General features: G+C 46.7%; 1 protein-coding gene across 1 annotated transcript in view; it reads right to left on the minus strand.

The window, feature by feature from the left end:
* The window catches only part of XPR1 (xenotropic and polytropic retrovirus receptor 1), a 71,795-nt gene that overhangs the window by 22,800 nt on the left and 31,883 nt on the right, over positions 1–17,112 (minus strand). Inside the window, exons 3-4 of the mRNA XM_072343779.1 lie at positions 3,815–3,916; positions 445–668 (exon numbers count right to left, since the gene is read on the minus strand). Coding sequence (XP_072199880.1) covers positions 445–668; positions 3,815–3,916 — 326 coding nt within the window. The remainder of the gene's footprint in view (positions 1–444; positions 669–3,814; positions 3,917–17,112) is intronic.

The following is a 17,112-nucleotide window of genomic DNA, read 5'->3' on the forward strand; positions in this document are numbered from 1 at the left end:
AGAAATTCTGATATAGCGAGGTCAGAGTCACTGCCATGGTAACACCAAGAGGAAACATTATGTTAGCATTTCAAGTTCCATTACAAACATTAGATAAAAGAGCTCCTTCCCCACCTTCTCAGCTCTAACCCTGCATAGAACAATGTACCACCAAAGCACGAGGCCCCAGAGTGACTGCACTGACTGCACGTTGTGACAGTGCCAAGGGTCAGAGAGCTCGGAAAGGGAGGAGGACCTGAGGTCAGCTAAGTGCTTCCAGCTCAACACAACACTACAAGAAGTATGTCGCTGGCTGCTAGGCATTGGACCTTTCTTTAACTGAAGCCAGGGTCCTTAAGGCTAAAACGAAGTGGAAGATTGACTTGAATGAGGCAACTGAAGGCAACACAAGCATAAAGACGAGCAGACACAGAGCCTTCTCAAAGTGCTTCCCTCTGTGGATACCTGATAGTTCTGCAGTAAGATGAGGCTGAGGTAGAGCTCGCTGAAGGCCAATTTCAGATCTTTGATATTCCTATGCTGGACACGCTCCTCATGGGACAGGTGGAAGACTGGCTTTCTGCGCCGTGGCAGCGTGGAAGCCCCACTGGCTTCTTTCTGTGCATCCAACGTTGACTGTAACTCCGTCCGAAGTGTTGTGAATCTGCGCTGAGCTTCTGCAAGCTTTTCTGTTGGTAGGGGAAGGAAAAAGGCAGGTGAGTGGACAGCAACTTGCCTACCAGACCTGTAAAGGCAAGTATGATTTCTTCCCCAAACAATATATGCCTGTAGGTAAATATCGCTGCATAGAATAACCTGCATTACTGATCTGTGCATAGAATACTGCATTGGCCTTACCTGCCAAGAGTTCAGTTCAACAGAAGACTTTGAGCATCTGCATAGCCATTACCAGCCACGTGGTTGCTACCACTTTATATGAGAAAGGAATCAAAGAAGAAACACATTTCACGTGCATGGCTGGGTTTTGGAGCTTGGAGAGCAACGCAGCCCCTCTGGCAAGCTCCCAGTGACAGATGCAGCTCCTGCTCTGATCAGCAGCCATGAGGCTGCTGGCATCTGTACACAACCTGCAGTCACCACTTACCCCTCCTTCCTCCAAGCTGCATCGCACCCGCTGGAAGCACTCCCTCATTAGTTAGCAAATAAAGGGGCTGCCAATCTGAACTTATCTTGAAAACACATCAAAATGATAGCTAAGGACTTAAAAAAGGACTTAAAGATAAGGATTGGGAAAAAACATCTCACTAAGGAGGTGGTAAAATAGCTCCTCAAGTTCCAGTTTGGAAGAATGGTTGCTTGCATGGCCATGGCTATGCCCCAGCACTGCTAACAGCCACAAGGCAGCCCAACAGCCCATAGCAGCTCACAGCAACCCTGCCCAGAGTGCATTCAGGGCAGGCTCTCTCAGACCTCCTTGCATTACATTGGCTTAGATTATAACAAGGCTCCTCTCTGGAGGGTCCCAAGCATAAACCAAAACTGTCCACAAATATAATCTTAGCACTTCAACAGGCATTTCTTAGCTGGAACTACCCAAAAATGTTCCTATTTTTTGTTTTGTTTCAATCTGGCATAAGTTTAGTTGAGAGAAGCCCAAATAATCACAAACTGTTTATCAGATCAGATCTATTTAATGGCAGGTTTCCTTCCTGCAGGGGCAGAATAACAGCCTGGGGAATTAAGACTGCGTTTGATGGAAGCCAACAGCCTCTGAGCACACAGCACAAGGCAGTGCTCAGAGCAGAGCCTTCAGGACAGGAAAAGGAGGGGAGGAGGAAATAAAACAGTGATCATCAAAAGGATTAGCTTTCCTGCAAGCAGGCAATATTTACTGTCATAAAGACAAGTGTCTAAGAAGCCATATAGTGAGCGCTCATAATAAACAGCAAGCAGCAGGTCATGATGCAAGCCACCACCTGCCTGCAGTTATAACAGAGCCCAACATGGCATGTTTGTGACATGGACAAGACAAAGAACATTCCCCCACTGGCTCCTCTATTACGCTTCACGTTAATAACACTAATAAGGGGTTTCCATACTATTCCAGTCACACTGCTCCCTTGCAAATAAAAGACTTATTTAAATCTTTTCACAAGAGATTTTCAAATCACACATATTTGCTCCTATAACTTTTTGAAATGACAGCAAATTGAAAAAAAAACCCCATCCTGTATTATTAATGTCATTCTATACAATGAGGGAAGGGGTGTGCGGATGTGGGTGCATATTTGCTAGCAAGGTCTTCATTAGGGAAAATTATCATGTGTGCTGTGCATATAAATTGAGAGAACTCCTTCCAAGGAGCCTAGCTTGTAGGATCTCCTACTAGAGCAGCTGAAACAGCTCAGAAAGTGGCTCTGGGCAGCCTGGTCTGGTGGTTGGCGACCCTGCACATAGCAGTGGGTTGAAACTAGATGATCATTGTGGTCCTTTTCAACCCAGGCCATTCTATGATTTAATGAAAGTAAGACAAGTCTCTGAGCATAACGACAATGGTATTTTCGGATATAATATAGTCAGGGTAAAACTAAACTGAGAACTGTTCTGAGTTTAGGTAGGGACATACGAATTGCACATAGAAAAACGCCTACAGACTCAAGCGTGCAACCCAGCTGGCCCAACAGCGTCTAGCTACAAACCTCCTCTTCCTTCATTCTTCATGTACCCACCGTGGCTCCATCAAAACAGCTCCACAGAGCCAGGATAGCTGGCACAGCCAGCCCAGGGGAGGTTTGCTTCCCTACATGGAAGCTGAAGAGAGGCAAGCAGCAGTGTACACTTAGTGCATCTATTATGCTTTTAGCTATTCTTGTGTTCACCACCCAGATTCTGCCAGCAATAGAACAGCTAGCAGTAAAGTCATACTTTAGACGAGATGGTTATTAAAATACTTTACACAATTCAACTCTTATCTGATCAAAACAAAAAGAGAAGGCTACCATGAAGTGCTGCAAAAGCCTGTTTAATTCAAGACGCTAATAAATCAAGAACACGTTGAGAGAAAGTACGGCAGCAGTCAGTACCTCACTGTACCCATATTTAAACTCTTTTCCAGTTGAAAACCCCTTTCAAGCATTACCAAAAGAGGCAGAAAACCAGCAGAGATGTAATGGTGGGTGGAACTAGAGCACACCAGTACAAAGCCTTTCGTAGCAATATCACAGGGCAACTTTCTGATCACTCCATTCTGAAGTTTACTTTCCGAGGGTGGGAACGCAAACTATCTCTAGGAAAACAAACAATAGCACTTTACAATTGACACCATTATATTTTTATCCAAATTTACTAACCAAGATCGTGCATACAGCCAGTGACAAACTGCTTCTGCCCGATCTACCCCAGATCACAGCAAAAGCTAGAATTAGGTGCTTAAAAACCTATTGGAAGCATCAAGGATGACAAGCGGCCACGCACAGGCAAGAGCACAGTAGCTCCTTCTGCAAAAGCTCTGAGAACACCAAGTGGGGAGCTCTGCAGTTGTCTAAGCACACGCAAGAGAACACCCATGTCACCATGGATGAGGAAATGCGCCCTATATGTAAGCTGCCACTTAAATTTAAGAGCATCTTCCAAGTTCAGTAGGATGCTATTACAAAGAAATGAAAGTGCCTGCCCTTCGTCCTCTTCCATTCAAAAGCCATGGTTTGGTTCCACGTCTGTGATTAAACCAGAGCAGTCTCCCATGTAAATGGGCCCTCTAATTACCTGGTGGCAGACCTTTCATGGACACTGTGGCTATTCTGAAAGCCTGGGAGCTTCAGGCGCTTTTTATGTTGCTGTATATTCCACAAATACACACAAATAAGCACTTTACCTGAATAGAAGATGTTGATTTTGGCAAGTTCTTTCTCACAGGTTTGGAAGAACTTCTCTTCAAACGTGGCAAAACACCTTTTTACCGTGTCTTCATCCGTGTCTGTAAAACAAAATAGGAAAGAAAAGGTTGAAAGAGAAGAATATAGGAACATATTTCTGAATGGTAGCCATGGAAGACCTTGCTTAAACCTCTCGTGGTTGTATCATCAGGAGCCAAGGACAGATCAGCTTCCTCAGCTCAACCTCCAAGATTTCACACACAAACACGGCACCCAAGGATGGGAAACAGCTCTGCTTTGGGGCTGGTCATTCCTAAGGGCAGAGTCACAGAGGTTGCCACACAATACCCTGCAGCCCTAGTGGCGAAGCCAATCCAGACTTGCCTTAATCCCTGAACCACACACGTGTGGGTGGATGGAGCAAGAGAAATTAGTGCGTGGTACTTAGTAGGCAGATTTGAGGCCAGCAGTTGCCTGAAGGTTTTCAAGTAACTGTAATCAGGGAGTATCAAGCCAGAGCTGACTCAAGGAAGGGCCATATATTTCTGTTCCTTCCAAAATGTCGCCTCACAAAGCAACAGGCAGCTCAACATGATGCGGGGCTAAGCCAACACAGTGCCAAAGAAATCCCTTATTTCCTACTTCACCAATCATTTTAGGAGACAACGGATGCATAAAGCTGTTTGAATGCATCCAAAGTTAAGAGGAAAAAGGGCTCTAAGGCACTAATGAGCCGCTACTGAAAGACCTTCCAAAAACCTTGAGATGGGGAATTCAGATCTCTGTTTGGACCTCAAAATGCTGCTGACTCAGAGAGAAGCAAGGCTCTGTATAAACCATTCAATATCCTTACCCAAACACCTTCTCATAAAAGACATTTTGCAGACCACATGCCAACTTCAAAAAAAAATAATAAATCAAGATTTTCTGTGCAGAAAAGGTTTCCCTTTGGTAATGTTCCCACTGCAGTTCAGCAATTGAGCTGCAATAATAGACAAGTGCTGCCAAGGCTATTGCCTTTATTTGTTCTACCCCCAAGGCTAGGATAGGACAACATTTTCTGCCATGAGAAAATCACAGTGCCAGAAATCGGCCTTGGATTCAGGAGCTCCATGACAACAGAAACCGTTGCTAAAAGGCATCAAGCTACCACTGCCAAGAAGGACCACTGGTAACCTTTCTTTTGTTCTATTTCTATGGCCCTAATGGTCTCTTACCCTAAAATCCACGCTGCTGCCATGAGCAAGGCTGCCAAGAGAGCCCGATCAATACGGCTGTTTCCTGCCATCACCTTCCTGCTGCAGAGGACAAGGCAGTAAGCCCAAAAGCCTTCTGCCCTTCCTTGCAAAATCACATCACAAGCCAAAGCAATCGGGATATACTCCCATCTCCATGCTTCCTGGCCCGCACAGAGCTCACCTAGAATAAAGCCTGAAGTGGAAAAACATGCAAGTTGCATTTCTGCACTGTCCCACACACTCATTTCTCAGCACGTGAGAACTGTGCATCCAAATTCTTGTGCACTGCAGCACAGAAGCAAGCGATTGGCATGTGGGGCTGCTTGCTAACTCACTTCCATGGGCTTCTGGGCTGTCTGGATATGTTAAATGTTTGCTGTGCCCCACTGTTGGCCTCTTGCTACCAAAAAGCCCTATGCCTTGGGCTCAAATAGGGCCACAGCAACCCAATGTGACCAGGCTTTGGAATATCAGCAGGCTTCCAGCTTAAAAGAAATTCTTAAACAATAAAATAATAATGGTTCACTTATGAATCATAGAATGGTGTGGATTGGAAGGGACCCCAAGGATCACCAAGTTTCAACCCCTGTGCCACAGGCAAGGCCACCAACCTCCAGATCTGGTACCAGACCAGGCTGCCCAGGGCCCCATCCAACCTGGTCTTGAACACTGCCAGGGATGAAGCATCCACAGCCTCTCTGGTTGAAGAAATGCACCTGCCTCCAACCCCCACCAGCTCTTCCCCCCTGCCCAACCATCATTTTCTAACATCCTTAACAGTCCCACAGACCCCAAGACCAAAGTTCCCCAACCTCTTACACAGTACAACAAAGAGCTTTAGAGCTAGAACTCGAGCTGCATAGCTCATAAACGCAAGAACAAAGATCACCTCTACATCCCTAATGAGTCATCCTCGTGTTTACTGGGGGATTTTTCCACGGCCAAGATACTTCCATGCACCAACTCCCTCTCTCTGTACAAAAAGCCACACTCCCGTCAGCTGCACATGGTATCACTCATCCTGCTTCTAAGAAATTAATTACTCACCGTGCATTTTCATGCCCAATCTTGTGGCAAATAAGTATAAGAACATTTCTAAGTGTTCAGAGCACAGATATGGAACCTTCTTTACTTGCTATGGGAGGAGAGAGGAAGCAGACACTACTACACTCACTTTGAATGGAAGAAACATTTGCCTTCATGTTTCACCTTCACTTCTGAGTAACCGTACATTTGCGTGTATGGTGTATCTCACTCTTGGAAGATTCCATCAACAAAAATGAGGCTTTAAAACAAAATACTATAAAAGCAGCATGCAAGAAGCTTCATACATTAGGTAACATTTAAAAAACCCACCAAAATTAAGGAAATTTACAGTAGGCTGTATCTACTATTCTAAACGATTCCAGACGTGCTGGTCAGCTCTCCACTTAATGACCGCCTTAGGCCAAATGAGATTTGGTTATTAAGTTATTTCTCTAACTCCAGATATAAAAAATGAACAGTCAGGTAGCAGATGAGGTTGTGCTGTCTGCAAAGGCAATGTCTGTGGGCAGGTAGGGGAGGAGGAAGGAAGAGCTGTTGCAAACCACCACCGTGACTAATCTCAGGCTTTGGTTTGCCATGCATGGCACTAACTCAAAATAAATGGAAACCATACCTTTGGACATTACAATTTTCAGGTGGGTAACAACTCCGTTCCCTTACTTTTATGCTGCATCACTGGAAGTTGTATTCTTGTAGATGGTTTATTTAGCAAGGAAGCTAAAGCAACCTCCACAAGGTGCCTTCCAACTAGGTAAATAACCAAGAGCCTGTGACTCTATAAATATAGAATCTAAAGCAACTGTACTACTCTGGTAAGAAAATCAGGTGTAGAAAAGGCTGGCAGCTAGTCCAGATTATCACTGGGTTGTTTGACTTCTGCACAGTGCCCTTCCTGTCCCCATTGCTGCCTGTGCCTACAAGTGACCATGACACTCCAGTGCTGTTTATGGGATTAGGGGGTACCTCACATGTGAAGGACAGTGAGGCAGGAACAGAAAGAAATATGAGAAATAACAAGCAATATTCCACAATCTGCCATAAAATTACAGTTAATGCAGTAGGGCAGATCTGAACACCAAGAGACATCACAGGGGGACAGGACTTGCAATACCTGCTTTCCCTGGTTAAGGACAGCCTTTGAATTCTTTTCAAGGAGAAAAGTAAAGATTTATTCAATGCTTTATAAAATCTTCCTGGAAAGCTAAACCAGAAATAGACCACACACTTCAGAGTGAAGAAGAGAGGGTTGAGAAGAACCACAGCAGCTCCAGATGAAGTCTCACACCAATCATCACACATTCAAAGGCCAAAGAACGGAGAGCAGTGGGGTTGAGAAGACTGCTCCATGCATACCAGGACCTGCCCAGACACACAGACCAGGTGTGCCCAGTCAAAGCAAGCAGCCAGCGATGCCAGCGGAGATACCAAAGGTTGGTAGAAGGACCAGGATGGCAACAGGCACGTCCCTGGCTAAACAATGTGCCCACACATTCCTCCAGCTGCTGACCTGCTGCCTGGAGACCTGGCTTTCCTTTAAATGAAGCAGCCCTGCAGCAACGATGGTTGCACAAAACCCATCTCACAGTTTACACATCGGTGGTTAAGTAACACAGAGCCTCGTGTTTTATCCAGCTACAAGAGCTGAAGAATGCCTTCCTTCTGGAAACTCATATAGGTGAGTGTAAGGGATGCTTCCCCAAGTTCCCAGCTTGGCCCTTAAGCAAAGCAAACACGAAAGACTAGCAGCGATAAAGATACGCAGCAGCATGGAACACCACGACTAGAACCAATGACTTCAAATCAGGCATTCCAAGCTCCAGCTGAAGTTCTTCCCTACATTCACCTGCTCCTTCAGTTCACGTGCTCTTTCAAGCCTGGCAAAACTCAGTGTAGCCAGTCTGTGCTATAGCTCCCAACTTTCTAGCCATGAGATGTGTAAGATGCACCTGCTCTAGAAAGGGGTGGGGGAGATCCTACATCCTATAGATGTGAGCTCAAATCAATGATGGGAGCAATTACCACAGGGACTGGCAATGCAGCACCAGGGGGAAATTAAAGGAAACTCAGACACTCTGGTGCTGAACATAGCAGACATCCCTCACCCTAAAAGCCATAAATATTACTTCCCTGTCCCACCCCATGAAGGAAGGTCAAGCTTCATGGCATGGCAAGAGAACCAAGAGGAAGCTTTCCCAACTACTTCAATGGGAATTTGTATCTATCAAGAAAGACATGGGGTCAACCTTGCCAGTAATTTAATCAAGCAAAGAAAGGTTGTTTGTAAGACATAAAGCTCCATAATAAAATGACTGTTTATGCTTCTTTGATCGAGCCTCCTGTTTTAATGGTCCTACTCCCAGACTTTAAGCAAGCAGTAGCAATTACTTTCTCATTACAGAGAGCTGACTGAAGCCTGGCTGCTGTGTGGGAGGACCACATGGCTGCCTGGAGCTGAGCTCAGGTGCCCACACCTCGAACAGCTCAGTCATTCAAACATCCATCACTCGTAAGCATCTAGCTGCAGCTGCTGGAGATGAGCTAGATGCAAGCTCCAGCTTCCTCCTGCAGGTTGCCAGCAGCGATGCTGAAAACCTTTAGGGAAATGATGCAATTAGGAGCATTTGAGCTTCTTAAAAACCCCAGGAGGAACAGGATGATGCTGCCAGCAAAGCAGGACAGAATAGAATGGGACAGGATGGGGAAGGGGAAGCCCAGCACAACACATCCCAGGGAGACAGAACGGGGGAACAGGCAGAAATGCAATGAGGCTAATGGATCGAGAGCCATGCTGCATGAATGGAGCTGATAGCAGACCTCCCCCCATCACCCCAGGAAGCCATCGGCATCCTTGTAACAATTACAGAACAAACAAGGTTGGGAAAGTTAGGAAAGAAAGAAAATTGCTAAAAAGTGGCAGTAAGAAACAGGTAAACAAAGGGAGCACCAGTGTCAGTAAGGAAAACAGGGCTGATTTAAAATCTCAAGCACACAGGAGCGTGTTTGCTGGGGGTATCAAAGCCAGGGGGAGGGCAATGAGAAAGGGAAGATTAACAAAGCTGCGTCGGGGGGAAAGACTTCAATTAATATTGAGAGCAACCAGAAAGAGAAAACTAACGATGCAGAACAAGAGACAGGCTCCCCATACAGGGAGGCGGCCACGCAGCACAAAGACAAGCCTGCTCTAAACACGGCAGTGATGGCTTCATCCCCCCCCAGGGAGCAAACTATACCAATTCATTTTTCTCTTCTCTTTTTTTTTCTTTAACCAGCTATTAAGAGCAAACAGTCAGCGAGAAGATAATAAGCAAGCAATTATCTGATGAAGAAAAATGTGTTTCCACGGTATCTTGGAAAGATGGCATAAGGCTGGAGAGCTGCTCTGTGTTAGGCTGTACCAGAGGACCTTTACACTCAGCACGTCAGACAGATGCTGCTGACCCACACAGAGCCCAGAGCCAAGCCCACCCTGCTGCTCATTGGGACCCCACTGCAGCCCAGCAAGCAGAAGCCCTCTGGAGCACACAAGTCTGGGGCAATTTCAGTTCAGGATTCAATAGCCTTGTTTGCTTGCCTGTGCCCTCGCTCAGCCCCAATCCCCACACAGGAGCTACAGGAAGCGTGTCTCTGCCCAGAGCAGCCCGGAATCCTTTAAAAAAGGGGTTTTTTATTACACCTCAAATAAGAAGAATGATTTAGAGGCATGTGATTCCCCCCGACATTCTCCCAGGAGCAACACGCAGCACTGCTGGCACTTTGTAAATAACGCAGCCAAAGGAAGCATTCAGTAATTTCTATTGCTTACAGAACAAAACCCGGCGGGACAGGAATACACAAACTGCAAAACTAACTGCCAGCACCAATGGGCTTTGCTTCTAGAAACAAACTGGAAGCAAGCATGCTGAGAAGGGGGAAAAAAAAGAGCCCAGTTTCCTAACCACCTCTTGCTTGCATCTCTAAGAGCACTGCGGCGCCTTGCAACCACCACTGCTGTACCCCTGCTTGCGAGCATGGCAAAAACCTGAGTTACACTGCAGTGCATGTGGGAAGTACGGTGTTTCCAATGACCTTGAATGGCCAGCTTCCCAAAGAAGCCAGCTTCACCTTCAGGCTGTGCTACCAGGCAGCAGCCAACAGGGCTGCAGGGTCAGGATAAGCTGCCCAGCTTTACTGTGCACATCCCACGCAAAAACTGGCATTAAAACACATTGGTGTGGTGCTGTTCTGTGTCAGTAGTTGCACCAGCTTTTGAACACAGCAATGGAGTTACAGGATGCATCTTATGCACAAGGGACCAGTTGCCCTTACTAGTTGCATTTCTCAACATCACCTTTCGTGCAGGTGTTCTCTCTATCAAGGGTGAATGAAAGGAAGCATGCTTTGCTGTGAGAAACCTGCAAGCCTTTCAGACCTTGGCTTTGCCGAGCAGCAACCAACAAGGTACCGCCTGCTCCACAGCAGTGGCTGATCTGACACTTCACTACTTCCAAAACTGCTGAAATTCAAGCTTGTTCCTTATTTAAAGTATGGATGTTACAAACAAAACAGAGCCAAGCACACAAAAGAGCAGCGGGAGAAAGCAGGGAGGAGCATGGAGTTTCTCCTACCCATGATTTTGCCGTGCTCCAGGAAATCTAGACTCGGCGATGCACAGAGCCTGCCCTACTTGTCGTGAAAGCAGAACCCAGAAGTGTGATTCTCACCCCGCTAGCTGTGCTTGAGCCTTGCAGGAAGCCACTAGGGCTGGTGGATGAGCAAGGTGGGACACACAGCTCACTGCTGGGGAGCAGGAGGCTGCAGCTGCCCCACGCCACAAATCCACCCGAGGGTGAAAAGCAGGAGCTAAATTCAGAGGGGATTTTGGTAAAAGGCAACACTTCAAGGTGTTTGCAGGGAAACCAAGCTGTTCCTTGGCAAAAAGAAAAGGAAACTGGGTATTACAAGGTTATTCCGCACTGTTTAAATCTGTCAGCAGCGCATCAGCGCAAAGTTGTTGTCGTCCCGATTTTAAAATCCTGCAAGGATTTGAATGTAACCTTTAGGCAAACTAATCCATTACCTTAACTACAAATAGAGTGAGGACGGCCTTCAAGATGACAGCATTTTCTTCTCACCCACGTTAAGTAGGGCTTTTCTGGCAAGTGTCTGGGAGGAGGAAACCGGCTCCTCGGCAGCGGGACTATGGAAGGTGGGGAGAGCATAAAACATCACTGCTGTGTCACACGGAAGGGCAGAAGAACCCTTTTGCTACACTCATACCACTATACACCAGCACCAACTGGCTTCAATAGGTCCTGGAGCTTTATTTCAACCCCCAAGAAACACAAAGGCTGCCCCAGTTCATTCACTCAATTGATTCACCAACTGTTCTGAAACATGAATAAATATGTAAGCAGCTACTCTCCTCTAATTAGTGACATTCAGTCAGTCTAACCTGAGAGCCTAGACCTCCAGCCCCTGGCTTTTTAGCTCTCAGTGCCTCCCCCCTGGGAACTGAATAGCAATCAGGTATGTAATGCAGGGAGGGTTGCTTCTGGCTTCCTATTTAAGGCAGAATATAGGGGGTGGGGCAGGGAGATCGGGCTGAAAAACAATTAAATCCTTAAAGGCGGACAAATGGTCTACACACGCTTTGAAGGATTAAAGAAGAAAAAAAAGAAAAGATTAGAAATTAGGGAGAAGGAATAAAGGAGAAATAAAAACGATGGCAATTGCGGAAAGCATGGAACAGATGATGCATTTCCTATGTGATAGCTTAAACAAGTCCCAGGGCACACCTCCCAAGTCCATCAAACAGCACATTTACATAAAATCATTAATTCATTACAGGCCTGAAAGGAAAGAAGGATGGGTCAGGAGGGACAGGATGCAATGAACGAAGCCAAACTGTACGCTTGGGATGCAAGGAAAAGCTGTGTTTCTGTGCACACCGAGCTCCCCGAAGGCGAGAGGGACAAAACTAACTCCAAAGCAACATCTAGGATTGAAAAACCTTAAAGCCTGCCAAGACTAAAGCACCGCACACATACGATAGCCATCCTGCTTGCAACACACCAAGGGAAGCTGCTGATGCTGCACTTGTTCCTGCGCTGACGAGAGCGCTTTGCTCCTGGTTCAGCTTACAGCACCCCAAATTAGTAACGTGGCCACTGCTGGCGGCTGAGCACCAGGCTGCCAGCTCTGCAGGGAGCTCCAGCTTCGTGCCCTGAAATGACAGTAAATACTCATCAAAAATAAGCCGAAACATTACAGCCCCCCTTCCAACTCATTTCTAACACACCAATTGATTTGGGCTTTCTTTGCTGTTTTATCATTCCACCCTCCCCCCGACTCCCCCAGAACTGCAATTCGGGAGCTATCAATCTGCCTTCAGTGACAGTGTTATCGGGGTAATCCCACAGCACAGCAGAATTGGGCTTCCAGACGGCTGCACTATTTTTACAGCGGAACATGGAAGTATTTTCCCTCCGTTTGCCAAACAAGCCCATGAAATACGCCACATGGCAGGTAGCACGCGGATGACAAAACAGTCAAAATGCAGCAGAAATACAAGATGGAGTTGTCAAAAGGATGCCAACAAGTCTGTGTCAAAAATATATATATACTGATACCTGCTGCGACAAAAGCTTTGGCGTATCTTTGCTCTCCAAAGATGATAACCTCCACCCATTGTACTCTTGAACTCAGCTCAATACACAGAACTACAATTAACAGCAAAGGAGTATCCAGGGCCTTGGATGCACGCTTATCAAGTGCCTGTTGATGTGTCTGTTGGCAGTGTTGAGCTGGGCTGTGCAGAGGGACAGGAGGACAACCAGGCACAAATCACAGCCACACACCAGCAGCCTGGCTGCCAGAAGGCACTGGTCACTAAATCAGCCTTCCATTTTAGGAACAAGCTTGGAAAGACCAGCCTAAATGGCACTAGAACTACCAGGACATGTAGCTGGGAGCCCAAGCCCTGGCTCCAGCCTGCAGATGCATCCAGGCTCCCTGCTAGCTGGGATGCTCTCCCTGCTGCTATCTACACGAGAAGGGCAGAAAGGCCGCAGATAAGAACTGAGAAACATGTTGTATATCAGCCTGGTACTACTGTAATCTAGGCTAAGAGAAACAACTAACAGGCATACAAACACCTCCTGATACTCATCTCCAGTGCTTATCGCAGTGCTGAGGAACGAGGTAGAGCTCTCTATTTGTGGAGTAAGCAGGGGAAGGAGGAAGAAGATCTCTCCCAGGGGATGGGGAGAAGTTGTGGCGTTGCATCTTAAGACAGATTTATAGCAACCTGGTTCAGAGAAATTAGTTTCTAAAGAGCCAAACAGTCTCACACGCCAGCAGTTAAGAACTAAGGTTCTTTCAAACCCTCCCTTTTCCACCTCCCTCCCCCCCCTTTTCTTTTTTACATATGCAAAACCAAGAACAAATTTGCCATCTGCACTCTCACAACTGCTCCTCACATTCGCGCAGCCTGACAGAAAGATGTTATGGGCGAGCTGCTGTCCTCTTTGGCAGCTTTCAGAAACGAAATGCCACATCAGTCTGGTGACATCTCTGACCCATGGCAACACTGCAGGTGCTAGGAAGGAAATTCCTGGATGAAATCGATAAGGTGCCATAAAACCTTGTCAGCTCTGCTATAGCTGCACAGAAGGGCTGCAACAGCGAGAAAAAGGCAGCACAGAATTCAGTCCTAGGGCATGGGGAGGAATGGAAAAGGCTGTGCTCTTATTGCTGCATGTGGAACAGGGGCTTCAGTAGCATAAGCCCAGGCTGCTTACTGCACAGGGAGAGGGCAAAGTGAGTCCAAATTCCTGCAGCTGGGAAATGGACAAAGAGGTTCTTCCAAGAAAACAAAATAAAGGCACTATGATCTATAAAGCATCATTTTGAGGTTCCCTTTCTTTTCTCACCTGCTCACCACGCAGCCTCTGCACGTCCTTTTGTTGATGATGGCCAGCTCATTTTTAAACTCAGACACACGCACATCAAAAGCCCAAGACCTTCCAGTAACTATCACTCCCCAGCCATCTATGGTAGGCATATTACAATACTGTTGCTATCCATGCTGTCTTCTCAGTGCTACGCTGCTTGCGGAGGTGCCACAAGCAGCAGTCAACCAGCACTGACACAGCTACGTCCCCCATGTACCTTGCAGCATTGCTCTGACCTCTTTTCACTTTGGCAAGCCCCCTTGTGCTTATTCCAAAGCACTCTTTGAAGGTTGCAGGCGTGTTCCCCCAGCAGCACAACGCATGTGTGCTCCCTATTGTCTCTGCTCCCACTTGTTTGAAATTCCTGCAGGATCCTGACATACTTCAGTGGTACTTTAATAATAGCCTAATAATTGTCGTAGACAATAACTGACATTGTATGGAGACCTCGGGTGCCTGGGGGTGAGTAGGAGGGGTTGCCTTGGTAACAAGGGAAAAACCATTTGACAAAGAGACACCAAAGGACACGAGCTGATCCGCTCGCTCCCTGTGCAGGAATCCATGGGAAACGTCCCACGGGAGCTGGCACCAAAGTGAGCTTCTGCTGGTCAGGGTGAGTGAGCAGCACTAAAGCCAACTCAGCTGGAAGCAGCCCAACAACCAAGGCTTATGGAAACCAAAGAGGATATCGGCACCACAGCATGCTGGTGGTGATGCTCCTGTCCTCACACCACTGTGATCCATGCAGGGAGGGACCAAGGTGGCTGGCACATTTGCGTCCCGTGTACTGCCAAAAGCAGCTGTGAGTCTCAGTGAGATGGAAGCGAATCGTCTGAGCAGCTTCAAGTGCTGGAGAGGGGTAATGAGGTCAGCAGGTTCCTCTCTCCAGTGTCCCAAGAGCCTGTTTTTCCTTTGCTCTGTTTTGATCACCTTGGCAGCTTTCTTCTAAAGACATCAACATCGTAACGTGCACCAAACCCAAAGCTTTTAAACCATGGCAGGGATTGCTACCGCAAGTAGCAATAAACCCACTCAGATGACACGTTCTTGCAGTTGTTCTCCAGGGCAGGAAAAAACACCCCCTGTGAGCTCCAGCAACCCAGCCAGTCCCCCCATCCCAGCAGCTGCTCACTGGGAAGAGGCACGGAGGAGGCTGTGAACAAGCTAGGCCGTGAGCAAACAAGGCAGCTCCATGGGGATGCAACAGCAAGAAAAGCCTCATTATTACAATTATGGAGTTATTACTCTTTATTACTATTACTGATAACAGAGCGGGGGGAAGCTTGCAGAAAGGCGAGGCACAAAAGGCTGCTCCTCCAAAGGAAGGGCCCAGGCTGACAAGATGGCCTCCTTCCAGCAAGCGCCTTCCCCCCCCCCCAGCAGCCAAGCTGCGGGGCTGGGTTGGCTTTGTGATCACAATACGGATATCTAAAAGCATGTCGTGGCACAGAGCCAGCTCCCTTGCCAGCAAGATTCTCAACCCCTAACACCGAGCAAAACCCTACTAATTGCAGAATTGTTCTCTCTTCAAAGAGTCGTTTCTACAGAGCTTTACAAAAGCCAAAGACATCAGAGGAGGACAGTAACATTCGCTCCTGTAAAACACCGAGCGGCAGAATTAAACCTATAGGGATCAGAAAAGGAACAACATGCAGCAGTAACTACAGAGACCTCACTACGTTGTGAATTTCACATTTCAAGGAGACTGCAAAAAAAGCTGAAAGGGAAGCTGTGAGCCTCGACTGCGAGCTGGAAATGTGGCACCAGCAGAAGAGAAAAGGAAAACAGGGATCAGGAAAGGGCTGGAAAGGTGAAAATCCCTTGAGACATCCTAATCATGTTCTGCTGTGTATCACAGGACACCAGGCAGCGCCTCAGAAAGGGAAGCGACAGCCGCCCCTGCTATCGGGAGCATTAATCTGATGCATTCTCAAACCTGGGAAGGAAGCAGACGAACAATACTGCAATTTAGCTCTGCTGTCCAAACCGCCCAACCAAATCTATAGATATGACTAAAAAGACAGGTTTATCTACGATGACTACATGCAGATTCTTTTCCTGCCAGATAACAGAGGAAAGGAGAACATCAGAATCTTGTTATCCGTGGTTCAACATACGTACCAAGCCACTCACCTCTGCCTTTGACACCTGCGCTCTTAAATTATAGATGCACGAGTGAGCGTGGAAACAAAGGCATTTCTTCAACTAAAGACCTTCCATTTCCAACTTGCCTTCTCAATACCCCACTTAGGAGAATGTTGGAAGAATAAAACCATAGAATGGCCTGGGTTGAAAAGGAGTGCAATGCTCATCTCATTTCAGCCCCCTGGGTCGCCAACCATCAGACCAAGCTGCCCAGAGCCACATCCAGCCTGGCCTTCAGTGCCTCCAGGGATGGGGCACTGACACACATACAACACAATTAGTTTTCTTCCCCCAGCTTAAATCTCAGGGAATAGTTTAGTCTGATCCTCAAAGAAAGAGAATAGATGAGTAAAACCAGGACCGTGAGAAACTACTGTGACTTCTGAGCATATACTAATACTATAGTGAGGGGGAAAGAGACTAAATAAAGCAACACAATATTTTAATGGGTTCGAAGCTAAGCTGGCAGTAGTGAGTGCATTGAGCAGAAGAAAAGCAGGACTTTGAAAAATAGGAGTAAAATGGGAAAATTGGGCAATTACTGTGCATTTGCAGCAGCAAGAGCGAAATATGCTGCAAGATGGTTTGAAGCAAAACCAGGATCTCCAAGGAAGCTACAGCAGCTATTTGAGCATTAAGCAATGGAGGAAAATGGAGACAGGGATAGAAATGCTCATTTAGGAAAGGACTCCTGTTAGGGCCAGCTTTCTCCATTATACTTCAATGTGAAAATTAAGAAGAACTGGGATGGAATTGATTCAATTACAAAATTTAACAAGATTTGCCTTTTGAAGTAATATACCTTAAGGTCAGGTACTTGCAGAAATAAGTAAGATGTAGGCTAAAAGAGTGCACAGAGCTGGCTGAGAAACCCTGAGCTGGAAAACACACCATGAACAAATACTCCCACACCTCGTCTGCAAATAAGCCTGCATT

This window comes from Excalfactoria chinensis, chromosome 8 (assembly GCF_039878825.1).
Source record: "Excalfactoria chinensis isolate bCotChi1 chromosome 8, bCotChi1.hap2, whole genome shotgun sequence".
Classification (NCBI taxonomy): domain Eukaryota; kingdom Metazoa; phylum Chordata; class Aves; order Galliformes; family Phasianidae; genus Excalfactoria; species Excalfactoria chinensis.